At 34.9% G+C, this 24,392-nt stretch overlaps 1 protein-coding gene across 3 annotated transcripts in view; it reads left to right on the forward strand.

The window, feature by feature from the left end:
* Positions 1–24,108, forward strand: part of LOC125679402 (intraflagellar transport protein 74 homolog) — a 51,541-nt gene extending 27,433 nt beyond the window's left edge. For all 3 annotated transcript variants that reach the window (XM_056153969.1, XM_056153970.1, XM_056153971.1), the window contains 3 exons: positions 1,295–1,506; positions 1,757–2,039; positions 23,023–24,108. In XM_056153969.1, coding sequence (XP_056009944.1) covers positions 1,295–1,506; positions 1,757–2,039; positions 23,023–23,585 — 1,058 coding nt within the window. In that variant the 3' untranslated portion in view covers positions 23,586–24,108. The remainder of the gene's footprint in view (positions 1–1,294; positions 1,507–1,756; positions 2,040–23,022) is intronic.
* Positions 24,109–24,392: the final 284 nt, after the last annotated feature.

Here is a 24,392-nt window from a genome sequence, read left to right on the forward strand (position 1 = left end):
CTTTTTCTCCGGTACTTTTTTGTCCGGTAGTGTTCTCAAAAACTACAAAAGGGATCGATATGAAACTTTCCAGGATGATAGTATAGGGTTTGTAGATGTGCATAGTGATAGTCATTTTGTCTGCATGTGCATGCACGCGCGCGCACGTGCACTGCAATTTTGGTACAAAAAATGGAAAATCAGAATATTAAAGGGATCGATATGAAACCTAAATAGGATGATAGTATATCATTTGTAGATATGAAAAATAATAGTTATTTTGTCTGCACGCGCACGCATGCGCGTGCACGTGCATTACAAAATTTGTACACTAACTTTGGAATCAGTCTAACTTTTTTGTTGTTCATTGAAATGGCTTGATATTCAGATCATAGGTAGATATTGAGACCCTTAACTGATTTGCATGGTCGAAATTACCAACTTGCACGCGCATGCACGTGCGCTTCATTTTGATTGGATAATACTAAAACGTTTGTAAGTATCTTATTTATGAAGCGAATGAGATGATATTTACAGCATACGTAGACAATATGTGTATCTATATATTGGTGTAACAAAAATGCCAACGCGCATGCGCGTGCAACGTTTTTCAAATGTTCAATTTTTAAAGGACGATAACGTTTTTGTTTTTCATCAAATTCTATTGATATTAGGGGTTTAGATGTGTCGTGGTACTCCTTACTCCTTACAAATTGCTGTGGTTAGAATTACTGCTCAGCACGTGCATGCACGTGTGCTGAATTCTAATTGGACGATTTTAAAATCGCTATAACTTCCTTATATTTGGGGAAACGTTATGAAATCCATACTGTGGGTATATGATATAAATGCCTGTTGAACGACATTAAGAAAAATTCGGAATCATACACGCGTGCGCGTGTATGCACGTGCAACGCTTTCTTTCATTTCTTGGTACTGAAATGACCATATTGAACGTACTACATGTAATTAAAGGCTAACATAAAATGATTTTTTGCTATAGATTCACAAGGACATCACTTTTTAATTGGGGGAGGTTTGGGGAACATATATGTAACGGTCCCCGTTACAATTAGAACTAGTTCACAATAATTTTAAACTGTTGCCCATGATTATGGAATACTTCTTTCACTAATTTTATAATTCAAATCTTCAATTTGAAGTGCTCTAATATATTACATACAGAAACAAAATCTATTATACTGGGAGACATTACACATTTTCTGTGTAAAGCTTATTGTATAAATGTATCTAAGTTAAGAAATGACAGAATGTGGTGATGAAATCTAACTCGTTTTTACCAAAAATAACCTAGATCACAAGGAGTTTCTTCAGAGAGAGACTGAATATATACTTGAGAGACTCTGTGACGTAAGGACAGCTCACCGTGTATCAGAACAATGGTGTGTAGACAACAATTTTAAAACCGAGGACAGCTCCGATGTCTTGGACAATATTTGCAAGGCATTAGGAAAATCAGATATCAAGGAATCTGTGACGAAATATATAAAAGATGAACTGAAGCAGGCAAGTACGAATCCTATTTTTATCTATAGACAGCTCATTTACTAAAGATACAAAGAATTAAAACTTAACTCTTTTGGCACTTTCAGTAATTTTGGTTATATTGAATCTGAAGCCTATTTCATGAATTAATATTGCATCACAAGTGAACGTTATTTATGGGAAGAAATGCTGTGTGGGTGAAACATGTATTTCAACCATATTTTGTACATGTACGTATATATCGTGTAATGAAAGTGAATTGATATTGTAGAGGGGAAAAGAATTTGATAAATTTCAACAAAAAGAATGGATATCTGCAGCTATTGACAGCCCCGAGGCTATCACCTGGAATCCACTTCTGTTTGATGTATGTGCCACCAAATTTGACACCGTGATACAAATTATTGCTTATATGGCATTACCTACGAACAGGGATGTTCCGGTCATGTGTGAGTGCCGAATATATCCGCAGACGAACTATCGAGCAGCTAAACGTATTTCTGCAACAACATTCATACGAAAGAAGTTTGAAACATACGTAGGTGCAGTACAAGGTAAAACTATGTAAAGAGTCCTGTAACGTCAGCAATTCGCTGAGGAATTAGAGGTGATATGGGTTTGAGAGTGCATTTGGACGCTGATCGAATCAGTTCTAAAACGCATTTACTACTTAAAAGAAAGCACGGTAATGAAAATAAAATTTCAATGACACTTTAAAGGACACATCTCATGTTTTCAAAGTATACAACATTACAGGCATTTCGTCTTCTTTATGCTTATAGTAATTAATTCTAATAGTTCCTTCGCCGAAATTTTGCGATAATTAACCACAATACAGACTTAAATCTAAGCCCCGATTTCAAAAAGTCTAGTTAATTAGGTAGGTAGTCACGTGATACAGTGACGTTACATGCGCCCTTCGGATTCTGAAAGTACTATGATATATTATTAAAAACTCAACTTTTAGGGGCCTAATTTATCTACCATGGGCAAAATTTAAATCGATCTTGACAAATTGTCCGAGTTTTTTATGTGTTCGCCACCAGTGTACACATATAACGATATAAATACCCAAATATAGCGAGTAAAGCGTGTATGAAATCGGCAATATTGTGAGTAAATAATATTTATATGGGTCGCTGTCTACAAACTGCTTGGTGATGTTCAATCTAATTAAAATAAGATGTTGGATCCGCTCGCATACTCGCTACACAGCGAGTGTGTAGCGAGTATGCAAGCGGATCTAACATCTAATTTTAATTAGATTGGGTGATGTTATTCCTTTATACATCTGTAATTGGCGCTGTCTTTCTAAAATAAACAGTGAAATCATTATTTATTTTTGGATTAGACAAATTATGATACGGTAAATTGTTGACAACTAAGCCCTATGCCAAGCTATTGTCACGAGTGCATTTCGGAAAGAAAGAAAAAGACAACACACACACACATATCAATAAAAATATTCAAATTTAAAGTGGTAATCACATTATTTTATTTTGATAAAGCAATCTTATTACTATTTTTGAATTGTGATCTGAACGTCTTTAGGAAGTATGATATCTGTGGTCACTGGACCAGCGAAGTGTGAACTTTTATTTTTACACAAGCTTACCATGTATTTGTTCATGATAATTTGGATTCAACAGCTGCGTATAGTCCAGTCATTCTAGCCAAAAATATAGCGTAACCTCAAACTAATTGCAACAGAAATGTTTTTGTTTTCAAACGGTGAGTCAAGGGATGCTCTAGCATATATAAAAAATCGAGAGCACAAAACAAAGGGGAAACGTGTATTTTGGGGGCAAAATCGTACATTTTGATAAAAAATCACCGAAAATCAGGATTTACCATTTATTTTCACACATGAAAGAAATAAAAGAAACATAATTGCTATAATCATCGGGAACGGTGTTAACATTCACAAACTACTTTATTCATTCCAAAATTTCAAATGAATGATTTTTTATGAGGCGTAGAGCCTTATTTTGGAAGAAAAATCGATGAAAATGAGAAGAGTTAATATGAAACTCGTAAACATTGATTCTGGCTCAAAAATGAGATACTATTTATATGATACAGTTAAAGAAGTGATAATTAATTCATAAAAATTAACAGTTTGAGATTTTACAATCATGAGTGTATCAGGGGCGGATTTAAGGGGCGCAGCCGCCCCCCCCCCCCCTCCCCTAAAATTTTCAAAATTAAGGTAAATCATGGTCTTTTGTTTAAAAAGTGTAAACGATAAAAGAAGCAATAATTTCTTCCACTCTCGGAGAAATAAATGACAATGTTTTGATTTATTTAATTACTTTTATTGGGAGAACTTGCACCCCCCCCCCCCCAAAAAAAAAAAACCTTAAAATTTGCGTCATTTTATTAATTTCACTTTTATCCTAATATGACAGAAAATAGTAAAAATAACTACGTAGGAGACATATTTCAAGCCCTATACAATCTGTAAAATCCATGCAGGAGTTCAAGGCGGCCCCCAGACCCCCTGTCTCATAAACTTGCGCCCCCCCCCTCCCCGCCTAACAGCAATTACTGGATCCGCCCCTGTGTATGATCCCGTAATCGTGTTTGCTCTGTTCGTTTGTTTGTCAGTCCACAAAATGTTTAACTTTGGCCATAACATTTGAATGATAAAGGACAGTATTTTCATATTTAATATACGTGTATTCTTCGTGACAAAACCTTTAGATGGTACCAAACATTTTGACATTGTGACCTTGATGATTGACCTACTTTTCGTGACCTTGGAAAAAGAACTTGCTTAGGGTGTTGGGATTTGCTTATGAGTTAGAAAATTCACGCTACATGTTTAGTGACAAATTGAATCGGGTGCATACAAATTAGCCGGAACGAGGGTATTGTTTTTTACCATTCCTAATTTCTTTCTCTACAAATATCTATAAGTTTCCTTGAGAAATCTACAGTTCGGATAGAAAAGCCATTAACGCCACGTTTCCTATCAGAAAATTTGCACAAAATATACAGATCTTGTCGAAGTAAAAAGTAGGTGTTGTTGAGCGAAGACCGCGACTTGATCATTCATGATTAAGACTTGTAGATTTTGACCTTTTTTAAAAAAAATTATTGTGTTGGGATTAGTGTAGTCACGGAGACATTTTTGATGCACTCTTTTGCCACGCATTGTTACAGCAAGTCAGTAATTATGACATACATCATATCTTCAAAAACACCCAATCCATCGGATCTATATGTCACTGTGATAAAGAAATAATAACAATACAAAGACAATAATTATGCATAGTGTTTTCTGTAAATCAAAGAATGTTTGTAAATATAAGAGGAATGTACAAACTGGGTGGTTTGTCGAGGAGAATTTGTTAATAAAAAATAATACAATCTAAGTTGACAAACACAATGTGGGGTACAAGTAGTAAAAAATCTGTTCTGAGATTTAAGTATGCAGTACAAGGTAGTGAAACGTGAATCTCATCTTCTACATAAGCTATTAAAAGTGATTGATTGTATCGAGAATATTTCACTCATATGGATACATCACCATTGCCGGTGAAGGGCTGCAAAATTTAGGCCTATATACTCGGCGCTTATGGCCTTTGAGCATGGAGGGATCTTTATCATGCCACACCTGTTGTGACACGGGGCCTCAATTTTTTCGGTCTCATCCGAAGGGCCGCCCCATTTATTCATTCCCCCACGGGAACACAATCTAAAGAACACAGTGTAAATATTCTGTCTTCTAATTCTTCTCCTTTGTATCGCCCCGTTTCTATTTTATAATTGGAAGTATACCACGTACATCTTCATAGTGCAAGTAAAGATCTTAGATATTTTGAAATGATCGTGGAAAATTAATTTTCGGTTCTAAAATTTGTTTTAATATCTTTATTTAAACATAACTTAATAGTTGATTTACTTTTACATGTACTAGCCACTACTTATAGTTATGAAGCAACTTGTTCTGAAATCACCAGTGTCACACAATAGTAACCTATTATATATTTTCTTTAGAATTTAAAGATTCAGATAATGACTTCATTTGTGATGTTCAGTTAGACTTATTATATTTATTCACACATGTTTAATAATGTTGTCCATTGATAGTAGACGATTCTAGTATCGTATAGTTTATACAGTGTCAGTGGTAAGGAATCTTCCATCCGAATTCGCCATACAAGTATTGCAGGTAAAGGAACGAATATGTGATAATGACGAAGTTCGCGATCCTGAACCATCTCAATGTTGTGGTAGTTTCGGAGACCCCATACTACACTACAATAGTTCAAATTAAGAAAAGTTTTTCGAAAGTTGAAATTCCGAGGTCTTTGTAAAAACGAATTTTCGAGACAGTGGAGTCATTTCTGACGGCACTCATCCTGTTCACACTTATGCTCCCTTTTTCTCTTAGTTGCACAATATATTGACTATCACCAAGAGATGTATTGCAAATTCAAGTGTTCTATCACTACCTGAAAATTAAAAAGTCGATGCAATTCACTTGTGAGGGACAAATGTCCAATGCTTGAAAAACATTTGATTTTACTAAATCAGCTGGAAATTATGTTCATGTATGTACAATTAGAAGCTAAGTTCAAGGCCGCTCGTGTCATGGCCGCATCAAACCTAAGATGCGATTACTCTTTCACCAAACGCTCGACATTTCGAAGTGAAAATCACGGGTTTTTCGAATATGACCTTAAAAACGGATATCCCGTGTCGTGACAGACGTTGGCACGTTAAAGAATCATTACAAGTGGTATTTCACCTACAACTACAAACAAACAAACAACCAAACATTACATAAACGTTTGAAGAAATATTAATTGATAAGAGATACGGTTTTGTTGTTCTTGTGCAAAAACTGCTTTCCATACTTTTTTGTTTGTTGTTAGCGAAGGCTTACATATTGATATGATATTTTTGTTTTGGAGAGAAGTTAGACTCCAATATTTTATATTTTTCAAATTTTGTTTTTTTGATTATATGATCACTTGGTTTTAGATGTTTTGGAACTGATGTCTGTAAGAATCAGACATAATATGGATAGTAGATCTATACATAGAATATCGTATAACGTTGAACTTCATTAATTAGCTTTTATACAAAGTCAATTTTTTTCGTATGAAAATGTAATTAGTGGTCAAAAATTAGCACATGCCTGAAACAAACTAGCATTTTAGAGGATAAAATTGTCTTACCAATATATATGCAGTACTACAAAGAGCGTCTACATAACTTCAATTATCTCCCTTGTAAACTCTTCAGCGTTTATGGAAGCCATGCCGTAACAAAGTTTATGCTATGAAAATGTGCTAATTTAAATTAGCAAATCGACGACTTTCCCCTCTCTCGATTTTTCTCGATTTTTTATATGATCATTATAAGTATATTCCACTACAAGTTTCGCAAAAACCATTTCTGTTGCAATTAGTTTAAGGTAAAACAGTAGAATGACTGGACTAGTAGTTTTGAATTAGCAATTATTACGCTCGAGAATTTTTTTTACTCATAATGGAGACGTTACCATTGCCGGTGAAGGGCTGCAAAACTTAGGCCTATGCTCGACGCCGACAGTCTTCGAGTAGGGCTTTTTAGCGTGCCACACCTGCTGTGACACGGGGTCTCGGTTTTTGCGGTCTCATCCGAAGGACAGTCCCATTTAGTCACCTCTTACGACAAGCATGGGGTACTGAGGACCTATTTTAACCCGGATCCTCACAAAAGAAATAATATTATCATGATGCTGGTGGAAATATGAATTGGTCCCCTTTTCCCATCCGTCTCTCCAACTTTCTGATGCCCGCGTAATTCCATATGTTGAACATGGATCATTGTAAAACTTTTACATACATGAATAGTCAAAGTACCTCACGGACGCCCTCATCCGCCAAAATGTCTGTTCTCCAACCGATTTTTTTTCTAAAGCTTGAATCATCTTTACCCCCCCCCCTTTTTTTTTTTTAAAATACAAACTTTGATCGCAGCTTATAACAACGCCTTGGAAGGAATTAAAATCGGACATTCATATTGCCATGTAAAAATCAAACCGATATCTTTAAGATACCATATTTCGGAAAACGGACGCGTGGTTCCGCATTTACATTTGATTGTGACGTAGGCCGAGTATAGGTCTACTTTAAATCAAATCTGTTTATAAAATGGCTGATAGATGTTTTCAAACCCGAGGGTGCATATGACGTCACACAATGGCGCGTAAACTAGCGAAAGAAAATATGCATATCGCAAGATTTGAATTTCATCGCTTTCAAACTCGAAAACTACGCAAAATATTTCATTTAAAACACATTTAAAGTAGTTTTAGGCATAAAAAGAGTTAATTTTGCTGAAAAAATTAAAAAGTTTAGAAACATGCGTTGTGTCCTTTAAGGAATGTTTTACTGTATTGTGTAAATTCATGTATGAAAGATCGATTTATATGGACTATACATGATCAACATTATGTTAAGTTGTCAACATATATAGATAATGTTATGGGTCAGAATTACCCTTGATAACACAGCAGCAGAATTTACTAACAAAGACAAAGGCCATCAAACAATTGATGATTTACAATTAATACTTGAAAGAAAATTGTAACAATAGTAAACTTACGGTAGTTGAACTATAACAGAATCCACACACACACACACACACACACACACACACAGCCTAATTCCAAAATCCTAGTTCCCAGTATAATAATGAAAGTACTGATGGGCGTTGATTTTGCACCAGCTGCTTCTGGGATTGAGAATTATTCCATATAGAACAATAGAAAAGTACACTCAAAAGTCATAAATTCACGTATAATATATGTTGTGTCTTTATAATAATCAACGCGCAATTGTTTATGTTGACATACATATAGACACTGGTAAGTTAACACCTTGTCGGGTTGTATTTTACTATTCCAACATATTAATATATACTCTTAAAATTGCCAATTTCTGTCAAATTATGTCACTTCATTGATATTCTAACACAAGAACATGTTTGAACAACTCCACACATAATTTGATAATTCTTGGGTTTATGCTAATCTTTTAAGTTTTTTCTACAACTCCTCTTAAGGAAGTTAGCTCATGAGCTTTTGAGTACAACTGCGCAGGATGCTACAACTAAGTATTCACTAGTTCAATACTGATCCCATTGGTGCAAATATATTACACATCTAGTGCTGAACCCTATCCAGTTGAATTTTTTTGTGTCAATTCAAATTTTGAAAGGGTTTGACAGGGACTATATTTTGTTGCGGAAGGATTCACTAATTAAAAAGTTCTAATTCTGCATGGTATTACAGTTTCTGTTTCATCCAATTTATCATCTATTTTTTACCCCTATACGTGTATTTCAGTTTTATAATTTATAATATAGGTAGTTGAGACTTGGAACTAGTTCAAATGTTGTAATTTATTAACTTGGTTAATATATTTTTCCAAACAGAACACCGATTCTTAAACAAGTTTTAATTTACTCGAAATTTTGTTTAAAAATTCAATATTTTCGCCAATAATTCAAAAATGTTATCTCCAACCCCACTTTTTTAAGTTGCATTTTAAACTGGAAGACCAGACCTTGAAAATTATGTAAAATTTTAGAAATTGACATTACTCCTAATATGTCCTTTTAAACTCTCAATTTTGATATCATGAAGTTTTTCGTATATCAAGTGCAAAAAGGTCATTATTTATTTCATTTACTAGTATTAATTTTTTTCATCTGTAGTGTTAGAGGACAAGATTATGTATCTATTTAATGTAATGATTGAGTTGTGTTGCTTGTGTTGACACTAACAGAAAAATCAAGTTTAAGGAGGTATGCTACACCTGAGACATTTGATATGGATGAAAAGTGGAGGATACATTTGTATGTACAATAATAATTTGAAATTGAAAACTTTCAAATTTACTTTATTTAGTCAAAAAATGCAGTTTTAGTTGAAAGTAATCTGATAAAAATTTAAAACCCTTACTGGACACGAACACGCGATCTATAATTCAGCGGTCGACGTGCAAACCTACTGAGCTACTCAGCTAGGCGAGAAATTTTTAAATGAATAGACAAATATTGCTGGTATGTATATTTTCACCCATGTTTTAAAAGGAAGTCAGCCATTATGACGATGTAGAGTACGTCCTTAATTGAATAAATTTTAAGTGTAAAAAGGTCATGCTTAGAACACTACAGCTCAATAACAAGCGTTGCGACTCCATTTTTTCTTTTTAATTTCCTAATTCTCCTTCAATGTAGAAATAAAAAATACACTTCCAAAAAATGGACATTACTCCAAATGTCAGGTGCAAACCTCTTTAAAGATTGACATGAATTACACAACTAAACAATTCCCCATTGCTTAAAGTGTAAGAAATTGTACTTAAATCTCAGACATTTACTTATCCCTTATCTTTAAAATTGTGTATAATCTTACTTGAAATTCAATTCCTATAGCTCTATGCAAATCTTCAAGGAAAATCTTGACGAACATTTTACGCTTCGTAAGCATCAACAAATAACAGTAAAAAAAGCTATAATTTATTCAATCTACAAAAATAGCGATGTGGTCTTAATTTTGCACATGAGAAAAGGTGAAGATAACGAACATTGATCAATTTCATACAATATTAAGATTTGGGCAAAAACGGAGTCCTGTTCTGTAAGATATCATAGGTTGGATCAGGCGCCTAGGAGGAATAAGCATCCCCTGTTGATCAGTCATACCTGTCGTGAGCCTTATATTTTGATCAATGAAACGCATAGGTGCTTGTGTACATTCCCCTCATTGTATTTTTGATAAAATATTAAACTTCAGTGTTTTTATTTAAATGGAATAAAGAAATCTCGCATATGAACCGTTTTTTTTTTTTAAATGTCATATCACCGATCATAATGATGAATAAGGTGTGCAATTCAACCGGCGATATTTGTGTGTGTGTGGGGGGGGGGGGGGGGGGGGGGGGGGGGTCTGCACTTCGCAGAGAAATCCTACCGAAAGAGAAACTATCAACTTAATAGAACGGTCGTTCTAATTATACTGATGATTTTGGGATTAAATGCATTGCTAATTGGTGCGCAATAATTTCTTCACGCCGTTCAATTACATCGTTTTAACCTCACCACTTACGGATGAGATCGTTAGAAATCGAGGTCCCGTGTCGTAGCAGATGTCGCACGATAAAGATCCTTTCCTGCTCAATGGGCATAAGTGCCGAATATAGGTCTAAATTCTGCAGCCCTTTCCCAGACAATGGTGACGTCTCAAAATGTCCTGAAATTCATTTTTTAATTCCGTTTTTTAACAATATTGGGCAATTTAACTAATTAAAAACAATAATGGGTTCAACAATGTGTATAGATCATGAAGATTACGTGAATATAGAATGTAAGACAGTAGTGTGATTGATTCTACACAATTAGTAATATAAAAGTCTAATTGAATATTAATTTGTCAGATATTATGAAAAATTATTTCACCAGTATGAATCTAAAAAGCAATGAAATCATTTAATCTATCTATTTAGCAAAGGAAAACTTTTACATTTTATTCACTACATGTATCGATTTTCAATTGTTTCACACGGAGTATACACGTGGTCTGTCAATCAGCTGGCGCCTTGGTCGCGACCCGCGGGAAAATGTGTATTAGAATGGATATTTTAAAAAAAAACCTTGAAATTCTATAGCGTGTGATTTGATTTTCAAACTGATGACAAATTGTCTTGAAAACAACAAAATATTTGGTTCTTTTTTTGTCATTGATATTTGATTTAATTTACAACTGAAAGTTTGAAAACGTTTAAACTACATGCTTGTTTCCATACTAAAATGAATTTACTGTCGAGCTCAGAAGTTTTATCATTAAAGTGGGCAATGAATGTAGCCACTCTAACATTAAATGTGGCGATTCACAATATATTTGGTTCGCTTTAATTTGACTTAAACACAAATAACTTGACGCTACTATCATTGCCGATCGTTTGATTTCCCGATTGGGGACACTTTTGTACATGTTTATGTATCTTTGAATTTGAAATGTCCATGTAACTGCTATAGAATACCCAGAAACCGCAATTTCAAAGACACCGACTTTTTTCTAGACCCACGCTAAAGCGTGGACTTTTAGTCCGCGGGACCCGTGGTTTTGACCTGTACTGTATATTTATGATCGGTGATATTCTGACTGCGTGTAGGAATTTTTTAATAGTGTAAACTATCGGTTGACAATATATTGTATTTCTAGTGATAGTTTGGTCGTTTTTCAATTGACATACTCAGCCGACCGACGGTAGAAAAGTTGATTTTACAGAAATTATGCATTTAAACGTGTAATACATAAACGGTTTACGAACTGTTTGCTGCTAGCGCTGAACATTACATATGTTTGTAAAGAAGTGCTAAGGTCCACACCACTTTGAGCCGAGTGACTGCATAGAGGAGTTGATAAAATCAACTCCCAAAAATCCAAAATGCATAGAAAGTTTCAAACCAGAGCTTTTGGACCGGAGCTTTTTTATCTTAAGAATTCCAGTGTTTTTATAATAAGAATGAATTTTCTAGTACAATTTTGAAAGACATTGCTGCAACCATTACGTCATCTTTCTATTGAAGAAAACACACATGGGCTCTAGAACAATCTAGGTCACAGGTGTCAATGAAGTGCATGTATTACACAACAAAAAATAAACATGAGGCTCTAGAACAATCTAGGTCAAATGTGTCAATTGAGTGCAAGTTGTACACAACACCTACCCCTTAAAAAGTTTGAATGACAATGAAAACTTAAATTCCCTCATACACATCGATCAAAATAACAAAACATACTCATGGCAATCTTGATAAGGCATCTGCTAAAACATTGTCTTTGCCTTTGATATCAATATCATACTCTTGCAATAATAAACTCCATCTTGAGAGTCTTTGACATTTTATGCAATAAAAGTGAAAGGATAGTGATCCGTAAAAACAAGAAGTGGATGCACAGTAACATTCAAATGAACATCAAAATGTTGTGAAGCTAACAACAAAGCAAGACACACTTTTTCAATGGATGAATAATTTTGTTGACATTTTGTAAGTTTCTTTGAAAAATATGAAGCAACTCTATCTACATTGTCATTATGTTCTTGAAACAAAGCAGCACCGATTCCTACATCACTTGCATCTACAGTAAGCTTAAATTGCTTAGAAAAAATCCGGTACTGAAAGAACTCATGAGAACAGATTTAATTTTACAAAATGATTCGTCACAGTCCTTTGTCCAATTACATTCAACCCTCTTTTGCAATAAGTTGGTAAGTGAACTAACTGTTGAAGAAAGATTTGGACAAAATTTTTTGTAACAATCTGTCATCTCAAAAAATCTCATTAGCTCTTTCTTGTTTGTAGGAATCGGGAACTTTGTAGTAGCCTCCACTTAAACCATAATAGGTGTAACATAACTGTTATGATAACTCTGACCTACTTTGACCTACTTTATAACCTAAATATTCTACATTAGCATAACGAAAGTCACTCTTTGCAAGGTTCCACGTTAGATTTGCTCTTGTCAGAATGTCGATGTTCCTCCCATGTGTCGCTGTAGATGATAGCTTCATCCATGTAGGCTTTACCTTCTGGTAGGTCATGTAGAAGGGAATCAATCATCCTCTGAAAGGTCGCTGGAGCATTTTTATACAAAACGACATCACTTTGTATTGAAACAGTCCATCGGAAGTAACAAATACGGAGATTTCTTTGTCTCTTTCAGTCAATGGCACTTGACAGTAACCCTTCAACAGGTAATCTTTACAGACAAATTTGGCATTTCCGATTTTGTCAGTACAGTAATAAATTCTAAGAATAAGATAAGAGTATGTTTTCGTGACATAATTCACTTTTCTAAAGTCAGTACATAATCGGTAGGTACCATCAGGTTTTGGTACTAGGATGCAAGGTGAGCTCCAAACACTTTTACTTGGTTCGATAATGTCATTGTTCAGCATGTACTGCACTTCTGTTCTTAAGTACTGCAATTTTAATGGATTTGAATAATAGGGATGCTGCTTGATGGGCAAAGCGTCACCAACAATAACATCATGACAAACGGCATTATATTTTGTGGAACATAAGAGAAGATTGAAGGATAATTAGCCATGAGACGTTTAACGTGTTCTCTTTGGTGAATATTCAAATGTTCAAGTTTGGTATCCAGATTTGCAAGAATCTCGGAGTTCTTTAAAGGGAAAGGCAACCTAAAAATATTTACATGATAAGTGATAGGATTAATTATATGATAATGATTTGTCATGCTGTTCTGTTGATATACGGTTTAGATAAGCTTCAGTACTAATTTGAAAACGTCAAAAATTGAAATTCCCGCTATCTATAGAGGCTGCCATGATGTGGAACTCTTTTGTATTAAATACAACAAAAATCAATAATTTTAACGTCACACTGTCTGTTCCGGTTTTGATGAGATTCCAGTCAATGGGTCGAATGAATACGAGTTACCGTACCTATACTGGATTCCTAAACTACATAAAAACCCTTACAAACAAAGATACATTGCTGGATCCAGTAAGTGCTCTACCAAGCCCCTATCTTTGCTCCTCACGAAAATGTTAATAGCTGTGAAGGAGAAACTTCAAACTTACTGTGCGACTACATATGCCAGAAGTGGTGTTAATCAAATGTGGATTCTAAAAAATTCTAAAGAACTTTTAGTAAACTTGAAATCACAGAATTTTTCCCAAATCAATAGCATTAAAACCTATGACTTTTCAATACTATACACGACCATTCCTCACGATAAATTAAAGACTATACTTTTTGACATCATAGACAGTTGCTTCTTCAACAAAAACGGAAATATTCATATCTAGTGATCAGTCATTCAAAAACTTACTTTGTTAAACACCACTCTGATTCCACGCACAAATACTCTGAAGTTGAAATAAAAAATATGCTAGAGTTCCTCATTGACAATATCTTCGTGGTCTTTGGTGATCAGGTCTTCCAACAGTCTGTTGGAATTCCCATGGGCACGAATTGTGCTCCTTTGTTAGCTGACCTGTTTTTATATTCATATAAAGCAGAATTTATTCAAAAACTTCTACATGAGAAGAAACAATCTCTCGCTGTGACCTTCAATTCGACTTTTAGATATATCGATGACGTTTTGTCTATTAACAATGACAGCTTTCATTCATATGTCGATTTGATATATCCCTGTGAGCTCGAAATAAAGGACACCACAGAGTCGTCCACTTCTGCTTCATACTTAGATATTTTATTGAAAGTAGACATTAACGGCAAACTAACAACTCAACTGTATGACAAACAGGATGATTTCAGCTTCTCCATCGTCAACTTCCCACATTTATGTAGCAATATTCCATTATCACCTGCATATGGTGTTTATATATCTCAACTGATTCGATATGCAAGAGCTTGTTCTGGGTATAGTCAGTTTTTAAATCGAGGTAAGCTACTGACAAACAAGTTGATGGTACAGGGATTTCAACAGTCTCGATTGAAGTCAGCATTTCGCAAATTCTATGGTCGTTATAACGATCTAGTTCGTCAATACAACCTCGCATTGGGTCAAATGCTGTCTGACGTGTTTCATACCGATTGTTAAGCCGTTCTTGGCACACTGATTTTGACTGAGGATAACTCCGTTTACCTGATCAGATATGGGGCTCACGGCGGGTGTGACCGGTCAACAGGGGATGCTTACTCCTCCTAGGCACCTGATCCCACCTCTGGTGTGTCCAGGGGTCCGTGTTTGCCCAACTATCTATTTTGTATTGCTTGTAGGAGTTATGAGATTGATCACTGTTCGTTATCTTCACCTTGCATTCTAAGATCATCAAAGATGTGCATGTGGTATATTTTACGAATACATTGTAAATAGAACGATGCCCTCCTGCCAAGCAGTTAATAACACTAATGCAAAAGGGAGATGTGAAAAAAGTTTTTTTCGAAATCCCTGACCCAAACCAAGTCATATGAAAAGAAAAGACTATGTAAACTGTGGATCCATCATTTGCGTAATGGCAAGTTGAGGTTCGAGACATTTGTATGAAGAAACGTGTACTATCTGCCTGGTCTGCGACTCGACTGAACGTCTTCTTTTCTTAATATCTTCTTGCGAAAGAATGGGCTCAAATATATACGGCTCCAAACTTAACTGTTCGTGACTTGTCATGTTTACAGTGCTACTGATGAAATAAACCGGAATCGACGGTGTGACGTCATGAATTAAACTTAAATGGCCGCTCTCTTAGCGGCGGGTAATCTAGAATATATGATAGATTAATATTGATTTAATTGTTAAGCAAGGATTTTTGTTGTTAAAGACTGTCATTTACGATATCAGTTAGTAATACTTTATTCATAAAAGCAAAAATTTGGTTAGGGTTGCCTTTCCCTTTAAACGGACACTCTGATTGAAATCTTTTTAACAAGTTTCTTCACTAATTTCATTCTCAGTACAATTTTGTAATGTCTTAACATTGGCTAAAGTGGAAACTGATTTTGTAACCGTGTGGTATTAATGTAGACACAACACAGTTGATTTTTTCGTTAGGTTCTATATTTGTGATTCTTGAAGATGAATATAATATATATACACACCCTACAAAACATATAACAACATATCAATTACAGTATCAACATAAATAAATTATCACATTGTTATGATAAAATCTAGATATCTTACATTTATCATCGGTAATAAAATAATTGCATTACACTGAATTAATCTGTACTGTGTAATAGAACATAACTTCTATTTTACTCAAGCAAAATAGATTGAATATAATAAATCTCAATTATGAGTATATATACAATGCTAATATACAATATCATAAGCAATAATTACAATAGTTACCGAATTGTGGATTCAGGCAAAAGAAAGAATTGGAACTATGTCCATGGTGTATTTACAACACATCAGACCTGTGTATAGTAATACACACATTCACATTTTATGTAAACATATATAACAATGCCTTACATCAAGGCTGATATCATATCTACCGATACATAGCATTCATTCTATATCAGTGTAATTTACTTTTAGAACTATTGATACATTTGTATTTGATCATTAATTACTCTCTTTCTCTTACATGCATGTATAACTATAACTCATCATTTTCATACTTAAATTCATACTCTAGAATTGTTAATGGAAATTATCAAAGAAAGAACTTACTTTCAAGGTCTTCAATAGCTTGTCCAATTTCCTTCAATTCTTAGATAATGGCAAAAATATATAGCATTGGCAATCTCTCTGACTGCTAACTTCAAAGAATAAAACTCTCCAGAATTTTGACCTTCAAGACCTTCCAATAAAATTCCAGGAATACTTACAGTGACCAATCAAAGATTACTGACCTCTAAACTAGTCCTCTGCCTATACTTGTCTTGAATGAATAAAACACTAAAGACAACTCTTATTCTAAAGAAAGATAACTCTGGTTATACTTCAGTAATAGAAACGTGCAGTGCTGGTTAGTAATATGTACATGTATTTTATTTAAGTATTTAATTTGTATTATTATTTACAAGTATTTAATTGGTATATCAATACTTAATTTTAGATTATTTTAAGTTTAAAAACACTTCAAAATAATACATTATCACATACTCCCCCCTGTTGAAAAAATGACGTCCTCGACATTTGGGAATATGCATTTAAAACAATGTCTAAAAATTGACTATAGAGCTGAAACACGAAATTATCTGTTCATAATGTTCGCAATCAACTGAATAAAAACATTCTCACATTTCTTATTCGTAGATGCCAGTAGCTGTTGTAAAATGAGAACTTTGTCTTTCCAATCATCAGTTACTTTGTAACACTGATAATCGGATAAGTGACTTGGCGGTTTGCTTACCCTTGTACTTCTCCTCACCGACCTATCAGACTCTTCCTCATTTGTCTCATTACTTTCATGTTTTTGAACACGAACATCTTCTTCAGGTTCCTCTTGTGGGGCAGCTTCTGTCTCCTCCTGGGCTCCGGAGTCCCCAGTTTCAATGGCCTGAATATCCCATCTCTCTCATTATCCTCCCCAATGTTCATTGGAACATTTCTGGATAATTCTACCAGCTGGTATTCTGAGTCGTCAGACTCGTCTGAGTCAGTATCTACTGTTTCCTTCTCTATAACTGCTCGATTTCTGAGTCGAGGTCTTGGTTTAGGTTTTGATCTGCTTGTTTCAATCTGAGAAGCATTATTCGTGTAAACATCTGTATCTAGGTAGCCAATAGGTAATAATAGATTTCTATGCAAAGTTCTTTTCTTCCCGTCTCCATTCTCCCTTTCAACTACATAAACTGGTATGTCAGTATTTGGTTGATCTCTTACTATGTACGGTTGTTCCTCCCACCTGTCCGTTATTTTATGTTTCCCATCAAAAACTAACATTTTAACCAAAACTATGTCTCCTATATCTATTCTAGCATCATACCCTTCTTTCTGTTTTCTCCTAGATCTGTCAGCAATATCCTTTGCTATTCTAAAAGCATCCTTCATCCTATTCTTGAGATTCTCAACATAATTGTTTAAACCTAAACTCTGTTCCTGCGATATTCAAAGTTAAGTCTAATGGAATTCTAGGATGACGGCCAAACATAAGAAAGTAAGGTGTTTGACCTGTACTTTCATGTCTAGTGTAGTTGTATGCTGAAACTAGAGGTGAAACACACTCTTTCCATTTCGCTTTCTGGTCTGGATTCAAAGTTCCTAACATGTCAAATAGAGTTCTATTAAACCGTTCAGACATTCCATTTCCCATAGGATGGTACGGCGTTGTTCTACTTTTGAAGATACCTTTAATTTTACAAATTTCCTGAATAATCTTACCTGTAAAATTTGCACCTTGATCAGAATGGAGTCGAGTTGGATAGCCATAGTGGAAAATGAAGTTTCTTAACAGAGCTTCTGCTGTTGTCTTTGCTGTCATGTTTCTGGTAGGAACTGCTTGGACATTTCTAGTGAAATGATCCGTTATAATCAGTATGTGTTGATATCCTCCTGCTGATTGTTCTAAAGTGACAAAATCCATACAAATCAACTCTAATGGGTAAGTGGTAGTGATGTTAACAAGTGGTGCTATCTGGTTGATCTGTGATTTCCTATGAACATGATTTTATCCATTTTTCGGTATCTTGTGTCATACCTGGTCAAAAGAACCTTTCTTTCAGTAAGGATAAAGTCCTATCTCTACCTGGGTGTCCAAATTTGTTGTGGATTTGTGTCAAAATAAATTTAATTTGATTTGTTGGTACTACTAATTGTCTTCTAATTTCATCATCAATTTTGGTTTCTTTAAACAAAATCTCTCTTTCAATGAAAAACTGATCAAAATTTCTGTTCAGTACATGTGGTAAAAATTTTGGATAAATTTCCTCTGGTCTAGGTTTCCTTCCACCTTTGACTTTTCTTTCCAGAATTGTAGGATTTCATCTTTATCTTGTTGTTTTACCCAATTGATGTGAGTTTTGAAAGTATCTACTGGTACACTATTACCTGCATCTTCCAGGTTTTCAATGTTTTCACCCAGTTCTAAACTTTCTATGTATGGTTGTTGTTGCAGAGTTTGGCATATGGCTTTGACAGAATTAGGTATTATTATACTCGTACCTGATGAGTTTGCCTCTTTCGTGTCCGAGAGTCGGGACAGTCCGTCAGCGTCTGAATTGTTCCTACCTGGTCTATAACAAATTTCTAATTCAAAATTTGATAATGCTGCTAGCCAGCTATGCCCTGTGGAGTCTAACTTGGCTGATGTCAATACATACGTTAAAGGGTTGTTGTCTGTATAAACTATTGTTTTACGGCCATAAAGATAATCATCATATTTCTCTGTCACAGCCCATTTTAATGCCAAAAATTCTAACTTGTGTGCCCGGTAATTCTTTTCTGATCTGCTAAGGCTCCTACTTGCATAGCTAATTACTCTTTTGTACTTACCTTGTTGTTGGTAGAGGACAGCTCCTAATCCTAAGTGACTCGCATCGACATGTAATTCAAACGGTTCTTGATAATTTGGAAAGCCTAAAATTGGGGGTTGTGCTAAATGTTGCTTAAGTTCGTCAAAGGCTTTATCTTCCTCTTGTTCCCACTTCCACTTCCGCTGGGTTTTGTTTGATTTCTTCTTGCTTGGATTTGGAAATAAGGCAGTGAGTAGTCTAGAAATTTTGCTGAAATTTGGGATGAATCTCCTATAATATTCAATGAAACCTATCAACTTTCTGACTTCTTCTGGTGTCTTAGGTTTTGACCAATTTAGAACTTTCTCTGTTTTCTCAGGGTCGGTTTCTATTCCTCTCTCTGACACTGTGGCCTACATATTTAACTCTCTCTTTACAGAATGAGCACTTCTTTGGTGACAACTTTAGTCCTGCCTGTTTAAGTTTGTTGAAGACTAACTGCAATCTTTTTAAATGCTCTTCTGGTGTTTTTGAGAAAATAATAAGGTCATCTAAGAAAATAAAACAGATGTTTAAATGTAACTCACCCAAGTATTCCTCCATTAACCTTTGGTAAGTTGCTGGTGAATTTGATAATCCGAAAGGCATTTTATTAGATTCGTAAAAACCTAATGCACCGACTGTAAAAGCAGTCCTCTCTTTATGTTCTTCCTTAGTTTCGACCTGATGATACCCTGATTTAGCATCTAAGACTGTAAAATACTTTTATTTAAGTATTAAATTTGTATTATTATTTACAAGTATTTAATTGCATGGTATATCAATACTTAATTTTAGATTATTTTAAGTTTAAAAACACTTCAAAATAATACATTATCACAATTTTACAGAATTTCGGTCACATCTTTCAAAATACTCTTTCAACATGTAAATGCAAGGTGAAGATAACGAACAGTGATCAATCTCATAACTCCTACAAGCAATACAAAATAGATAGTTGGGCAAACACGGACCCCTGGACACACCAGAGGTGGGATCAGGTGCCTAGGAGGAGTAAGCATCCCCTGTTGACCGGTCACACCCGCCGTGAGCCCCATATCCTGATCAGGTAAACGGAGTTATCCGCAGTCAAAATCAGTGTGCCAAGAACGGCTTAACAATCGGTATGAAACACGTCAGACAGCATTTGACCCAATGCGAGATTGTGACAAACTCGTTTTTCTTTACGCCGGCTAGGTGTCTTAACTACATAGTTTACATCACCAAGCTTGCTTTCAATTTCATAAGGACCATAATACCTGGCCTGCAAAAGATGGCCAGGAACAGGCAAAAGTACAAGAACCTTATCACCTGGTTTAAAATCTGTTCCTAGCATCTTTCTCATTCCAAACTTCCATTTTGGCTTGAGAACGCTTGGGATTTTCTTGTGCCAATTTACAAGCAATATGAAGTCTCTCCTTCAAATTAGATACATAATCTAAAAGATTAAGAGCACTAGTTTCAGTTAGCCACAATTTCAAAGGACCTCTAACTGTATGCCAAAAAAGTAATTCAAAGGGACTGAATCCTAGATACTCATGAACTGCCTCTCGTGCAGCAAATAAAACAAGGTGAACCCCTTCATCCCTGTCTTTATCACACTGATAACAATATGAATTGTATTCATCATAGTTTTAAGGTAGCTCACTACATTAAAGCTAATACTTTTTATGATACTACGTCACAAGATGGCAATTTAAATGTTTTGAGAAATTACTTGTATCGATCGATTTGTTTGTCTATCATCGTAGCTCATTGGTTAAAGCATTGGGCTGGCGAACCACAGATCTCGAGTTCAAATCTGACAGAGTATCTGTTCATATGTGTTGAAATAAATTTTTGAAAATCATGTTTTTATTCAAATTTGTATATTTTCTGCCTTTTTGACATGTAAAACTTATACGGTGCCAATTTTGATACACCAGATGCGCATTTCGACAAATAATGTCTCTTCGGTGATGCTCAACCGAAATATTTGAAATCCGAAATAACTATGAAGTTTTAGAGCTAAATATAGCCAAAAACAGCGTGCCAAAAAAGTGGAGCCAACATATATACTTATCATATATCATCATATCTTTTATGATTATGATAATCATATCAATCGTACTGTTTTGAGAAACTCTTTCAGGGTGTAGTGAGCCACCTTAAGGGTTTGATGAAAACGTTCAAGTGCCACCATTAGACTCGAGATGATAAGCAGTAGACTTATATTGTCTAACACTTAACTCATGCATGACCTGTTGAAACAACCCTGACACAAGATTTGAACATTGGTCTGACTGAATATCCTTAGGCACTCCTACAAAACTGAGAGAAAAAAACTTGGTAAGGGCCTTGACTATGGTCTTCGATTCTATATGCTGGAATGGGTTGTAGAGGGGCAGATGAAATTTTCTGATTTGGTTAACCATAACACATATTTTCTTAACTTAGGCCAATAAAGATGACTCAAAATTCTGTTGCAAGTCTTATTGACTCCTAAAAGGCCTGTCATGGGTGTATCGTGAGCCAAACTCAAGATGTTCCTACGATATATCACTGGGACCACTATCTGATGAATGACCCGCCATACTTCATCTGTTGATCGCCATTTCGTCGTTGGTATAGAAACTCTCTAAATTTGACGGCCTCTTCTCGTTGGAGTGCCCTCTTGCTCAGTTGGATAATATAAGGGTCCTTATTTTCCTCGGACAGTAGCTGCTCTCTACTGACGGTGTCCTTGCCCTGAATTAACTGTATATTGGGGACATCGTCGTCACTGGTTTTCAGTGGAGACTCACTATTATATTGCTGTCTGTTTTCATTTGAACTGCTATCAAGGTCAAACAGGGAAGTGTCACTGAGGTCAATTTCATGAGATGAACCAGCCGTGTTGAGGGGTTAAGGATGGTCAGCCTCGAAATCGTTTCTTCTGGTCATTGATCTAGTAACAGCATAGGCTGGATATAGGTCGTCGTCTTCTTCATGAAATTGATAATATCTATTTATAATTAATAATTGACAGAAAATTGTAACAATAGCAAAATACTAACTTACGGTAGTTGAACAATATATCCGAACAGAATCTACACACACAAATAGCAGGCCTAAATCCAAAATCCTAATTCCCTGTATAATAAAAATCTAAAATGCATTGAAAGTGTCTAACCAGAGCTTTTTCCAACCAGAGCTTTCTTATCATAAGAATTCCAACGTCTTTATAATAAGAATGATTTTTTTTCTAGTACAATCTTGAAAGACAATAATGCAACCACTACGTCATCTTTCTACTAAAGAAAGTACACATGAGCTCTAGAACAACCTAGGTCACAGTTGTCAATGAAGAGCAAGTATTACACACACAAAAAAAATAAACATGAGGCTCTAGAACAATTTAGGTCACAGGTGTCTATTGAGTGCAAGTAGTACACAACAATAAAAAGACTCAATGGCGGATAGAAGAAATAGAATTGATATCTAAAAATAACTGTGGTACCCCCAAATCAGCCAAAACTTCAATTAGACTTCTTGCACAAATTGTCTGTTATATTCCTTTATAATTTTTCTATAGATATTTGATTATTCAATTTTACTTCTTAACAGGAACAGCAATACTTGGTGTATCCAAGGAGATCGATGTTTTCAACGGAATCTTAGATACCATGGGGAAAATGGAGACTGTAGACAGAAGAGAACTAGAGAACAGTATCAAAGAAATACGAGAGCATTTCAAGAATATAAATATAGATCATATGAAAGTTATTTCCGAAAACGAGAGAATGCATCAGGACTTGCAAGAAGCCGAGATTAACAACAGGAAATTGTTAGAGGAAAAAGAGGAACTCTTGCGTCAACTCAAATCTAAAGCGCAAAAGGATGTAGATGATATTGCAATTCTTGAAAGAGAAACTAATGAGTTGAAAAGCCGCAATAAAAAATTAACAACAAAAAATACAAACCTAAAGGAGAGTGTAAAAGAAAATGAGAGGAAAATTCAAGAGAAAAATAGAGAAATAGATAAACAAAGTAAGCGAATTGACGAATTAGAGAGAAAAATGAATTCAATATTGACAGATGCAAATAGAAGTGGTAGATCAAGCGTTAATCGAAGTTACTATGTACAACCCACTCCCAATGGCTCTCTCAGATCCGAGACTCATAAATAGACTGTTTTGTTAATGATTGATTTATAGTCATTGCTATTATACTGTATGTACTGTGTTATCATGATCAAATATGTGTAAATGATAGAGTTCTGTAAACGTAGCGAATACATTACTGACGTTTTTATCAATGTCTGCCAAAAACATGCATGTAGAATAACAAAACGTGGTATTTTCACCTGATAGTTCAGAACAGTGCATTGATTAAAATAACGAATGACACTTGGATTGACAATACAGTATATATTCCCTGGAACCCCATATATAGTTATTGCAGTTACTTTAATGGTCTAGAGTTAACTGTCAATACACTGCTATGACATTAATACTGGAGCAGGAAAGGAGAACATATTTGGAATACTTTTCTTTTAATTTCAGCTATATTTCCATTCATAATACTGTCTTTAACTAATTTTCAATCTAAAGTTAAATATGAGTACATGATAAATTACTCCACTGACAACAAAAAGTTTGGTCCAAACATAAGGTCTACAATCGTGAAAAAATAAATATTTATTGGTACAATTGATTGTTTCATATTCAAATTTTGTAAGCTTTGCATTGATGTAATGTAGCTTAAGATAGTTTGCAATTTTCACTAATTTTCCCCTGTGGCGCCTCTTAAAACTGAACGCTATACGATGTCACTGATCCATCAAATTAGTTGATTACTTATGCCGTATTCAATTCGTTCTGGTCAATTTTATATTTGTTTTCAAGCCACAGAAATTTCCAACAAGAGTTATGGGTCTTTTTGTGCATCACCTTTTTGCTATACATGTATATTTTAAAGTAGAACGTCATGCAGTT

This window comes from Ostrea edulis, chromosome 2 (genome assembly GCF_947568905.1).
Source record: "Ostrea edulis chromosome 2, xbOstEdul1.1, whole genome shotgun sequence".
NCBI lineage: Eukaryota > Metazoa > Mollusca > Bivalvia > Ostreida > Ostreidae > Ostrea > Ostrea edulis.